Source organism: Helianthus annuus, chromosome 5, assembly GCF_002127325.2.
Source record: "Helianthus annuus cultivar XRQ/B chromosome 5, HanXRQr2.0-SUNRISE, whole genome shotgun sequence".
NCBI lineage: Eukaryota > Viridiplantae > Streptophyta > Magnoliopsida > Asterales > Asteraceae > Helianthus > Helianthus annuus.
This window is the reverse complement of record NC_035437.2, coordinates 153,327,606-153,331,462: the sequence shown is the minus strand read 5'-3', so window position 1 is coordinate 153,331,462 and position 3,857 is coordinate 153,327,606. Positions and strand designations below refer to the sequence as shown.

General features: G+C 38.1%; 1 protein-coding gene across 1 annotated transcript; it reads left to right on the top strand.

Annotated features, from left to right (window-relative positions):
• Nucleotides 1–2,536: 2,536 nt before the first annotated feature.
• On the top strand, nucleotides 2,537–3,331 carry LOC118492362. The gene is made up of 2 exons (XM_035990284.1): nucleotides 2,537–2,690; nucleotides 2,761–3,331. Exons 1-2 carry the CDS (start codon nucleotides 2,561–2,563, stop codon nucleotides 3,249–3,251), a joined length of 621 nt encoding a protein of 206 aa, XP_035846177.1. The 5' UTR covers nucleotides 2,537–2,560; the 3' UTR covers nucleotides 3,252–3,331.
• The last annotated feature ends 526 nt before the right edge of the window (nucleotides 3,332–3,857 follow it).

Here is a 3,857-nt window from a genome sequence, read left to right as displayed (position 1 = left end):
TATGAGCAAGGTAAAAATTATTAAAAATCTTTAAAATTCCAAAAATATTATTTTACAACAGTGGGTAAAAGTTTTGGTAACGAAATCTTGGTTTAGATAGGCGTTATGCTAATTGCGCCGTTTATTACTAAAGTTTACTTTAATTGCGCTTTTTAGCATAACTCTCATTCTAAACCTCGGATTGACGTGAAACTTTGAGGACATGCTTATAATTTAGTAAGCAAGGTTATGGTCCATTCACGCGTCCGAAATATTCGTTTTATTTTAAAAAGGCCGTTACGGTCAACTTTTAGGCGATTAACGGAAATGCGTAAAAGACTCGGACAAACAATGAACCGGTCACAGAGGGTTATACCATCATGTAACCTGGTCCTAAGAGAGTCCTAAGGCATATCTATACCTCACTAAAACGGGTCAGAACTGAAGTCAAAGCAAAAGTCAAACTTTTGCGACATTCGGCTCCGAACCGGGTCAATATAGCAAATGGCCGATTCAAACGAGCTTAGACAAGTTTATATGCTTAATATCATGTTTTATAAGTGTCAAAAACAGGTTTCATATCATCTGCATTACAATTTATACATGAATCGTTAAAATAGCTTTCTGTTGACTTTTTAAGCATTCGTTTGACTCGACATTTGAACTAGTTAGAGTGGTGATCAGAGGGAACCCTTTTAGGGGTTTATTACCCACATGAATACCAACTCATAACTACTTTTGATCCGTCATAAGACTGAGTCATTTCGGATTTATTTTGGAGTCAAACCGTAGTTACGACGGTTTGATTTTTAGCTATATTACTAAGTAAAATTGAACCACAAAGGATCTAAACGACTTACAGAAGCTTAGGCTTGCTTAGAGAACAAAGAAGGAAGCTTGAGAGCTCTTAGAATGATCAGTAGTTAAGTGTTTGAGGTGTGTGTTGGTTATGAACCAAACATGCCTATTTATAGTGTTCAAAATGCCTTAAGATCTTTACACATTGGTCTACAGCTGGTCATGGATGATGGGCAGGTGGCCTAGAGTGTTATGGGTCGTGTAGGGGGCGCCCATGCCTCATTTATTGATGGTTTGATCGTTCACTAGCTCAAAAGGCATAAAAATCCAAGGTTTCTGCATCTGGGCGTCCCACGCGGCCCGCATGGAGGATCCATGCATTTTGTACGCGGGCCGCCTGATGTTTAAAAATCAGGCGCGTATCTTAGGGGGCTCGCGGCCCGCCTTCACTTACCCCAGAACCTAACGCGGGTCGCGAGAGGTTAGTTTTTCAGGTTTTTAAAATCTTTTGTAATGATGACGAGAATCTGGTAATTAATAACGAAATCTTTCGTAATTATTAACCTGACCTTTCGGGTTTGAAGGGGTAACTTTGCGGTTTGGCCCTCGGTTAATTACAACTAAGGACCTCGTGTTACTTAACCGCATTGTTAAGTCCCCGGTTAGTTTATTAATTATTCTGAAAGCCTTAACTTTCATTGTTGACGCTTTTAACCCTTCTCATACGAATTTGATCATAACTTTCTTGTTTTAAAACGGAACTTCGCGGAATTTATACAGTATATTCTAGTGAGCGTATAATACTGTTACAAAGCCTCGGGAGTGTTAAAGGGTCACTCAGAGGTATAATTAAACATGTTGACACAGTTAACCCCTGTAGCTTGTAATCTCTCACTTTCTTCCGCGTTTTGCTTCCGTACGATCCATGATTTATTCGTTTGAAGGTACAAGCATCACTTAGGGTTACTATACAGTATATTTACCCTTGTTTGACATTTATAACCCTCGAATTTATATACTTTCAAGAGTTGTCAAGATTAGTCCTTTATTTAATATCAATGCCACGTGTAAACTAATGACACGTGTTAACACATTATTGGACACAAAAATTCGAGGTGTTACACTTAGTTTCGGTTAAGCTCGTTTACACTAAGTGCCTGTTTGGCTAAGCTTATTTTGGGCTACTTATAACTTATTTGCTTATTTGAGAAGCAAATAAGCAAAAAATGTGTTTGGGTAAAGTGATAAGTGCTTTTAAAATGACTTTTACAAACAGCAAATAAGTTAGTTTTGAAAAGTCATAACATTGGGACTTTTCATTTCTGCTTATTACTTTTCATCCACAAATTACCCAAATACCCTCTGCCCTAATACATTATACACGCTTTCTTCTCCACAAAAACATCAGACCCTTTCTTCTCCACAACCATAGCCGCAAATCACACACCTCCCTCACACACCGTTCGCCGGTTCCCCCTCACGCCGCCCCCTTACGCCGCCGCCCCCTTACGCCGCCGCCCCCTCACGCCGGTTCCCTTACGCCGCCGCCCCCGTCACCAGGTAAGGTTGTTCTATTTTTCCAATTTCTTGATTGTTTGATGTATTATCTAATGTTTGATGTATATAATGCTACAGTTATTTTAACAAATGTTTTAATTATGTTATCGTTTTGTATTTGTAGAACTGCATTGGCGCTATAGACGGGACACACGTGAGGGCATCGGTTCCATTGAAAGAGCAACCGAAGTACATTGGTCGAAAGGGATAAGCTACACAAAATATAATGGCTGTTTGTGATTTTAACATGTGTTTTACATTTGTATGGGCCGGATGGGAGGGAACTGCACATGACACGAGAATTTTTAATCAAGCGTTAGATAATGTGGGACTTCAATTTCCACATCCCACGGGTGGTTAGTATGCTTTTAGTAATGTCAATTTTATGTGTTTAAAACGAATATTAACTGTTTCTTTTAATTCCAGATAAATATTACGTTGTTGATGCCGGATACCCAAATACTAGAGGGTATCTTGCTCCATACAAAGGCACGGACATTCGTTATCATATAGCGGATTTTCGACGTGCACAAACTAGCGCTATGGGTGCTCATCAAGGACCAAAAGAGACATTTAATTATTACCACTCATCGTTGCGAAATATCATTGAACGGACTTTTGGAGTGTGGAAAGCTAGGTGGGCGTTATTGAGAGATATGCATGTTGGTTTCACGTACAACCACCAAGTGAGTATTGTGATAGCATCGATGGCGCTCCATAATTTTATTAGGAGGGCCGGTGGGTTTGATGACTTATTTGATATTGCACAACAAGAATCTTACAATCCCAGAGGAGGTGGTACTAGTGACGAAGTTCACGCAGAAGTTCAGGCTACAAGTCGTACACATGATGATGATCTGCATATGGCAGCGATCCGAGATATCATTGCGCAAGATATAATGACATTGCGGGGATGAACATGCAATCGTTTCTATTGTAGGGATGAATGTACTATAAGAACTATGGTGATATTATTGTGCTTTTGGGTTTGTTTGTTTGTCCTTTTTTTTGTGAAAGACATATAATTTATCGTTTCTATTGTAGGGAACTATGGTGGTATTATTGTGCTTTTGGGTTTGTTTGTTTATTATTATTATTATTTTTTGTAAAAAACATAATTTTTATTTTGTAAGGTTTTATGTTAATGAACATTTTATTAGGAAGGGGAGAGAAACAAAAAAGCTAAGCCAAACACTTTTTAAAAATTAACTTATTGACTTATTAAAAGAATGTCCTTTTTGGTAATTTTACATGAATAAGCTAAGCCAAACACTTTTAACAAAACAACTTATTGACTTATTTACTTTTCCCACCCAATAAGCTTATCCAAACACTTTTTTAAAAACTTCTTCTCAAAAAGTAATAAGGGGCTGTTTGTTAGCCTCTTAATGACCATTCAGATGCTATCTCTTAATGGTTTAATACCTCTGAATGAATAAGAGGTAACCTCAAGTCTGAATTGTTAAGAGGTGACCTCTGAATGGTAAATCATCACATGTCACATTCTTCTACTTTCTCATTGG

Bases quoted from the DNA above. Each gene is read 5' to 3' on its own strand.
- LOC118492362 (XM_035990284.1), top strand. From the start codon at position 2,561: ATGGCTGTTTGTGATTTTAACATGTGTTTTACATTTGTATGGGCCGGA. The intron at 2,691-2,760 runs GTTAGTATGCTT...TTTTAATTCCAG, and splicing joins ATTTCCACATCCCACGGGTG to ATAAATATTACGTTGTTGAT.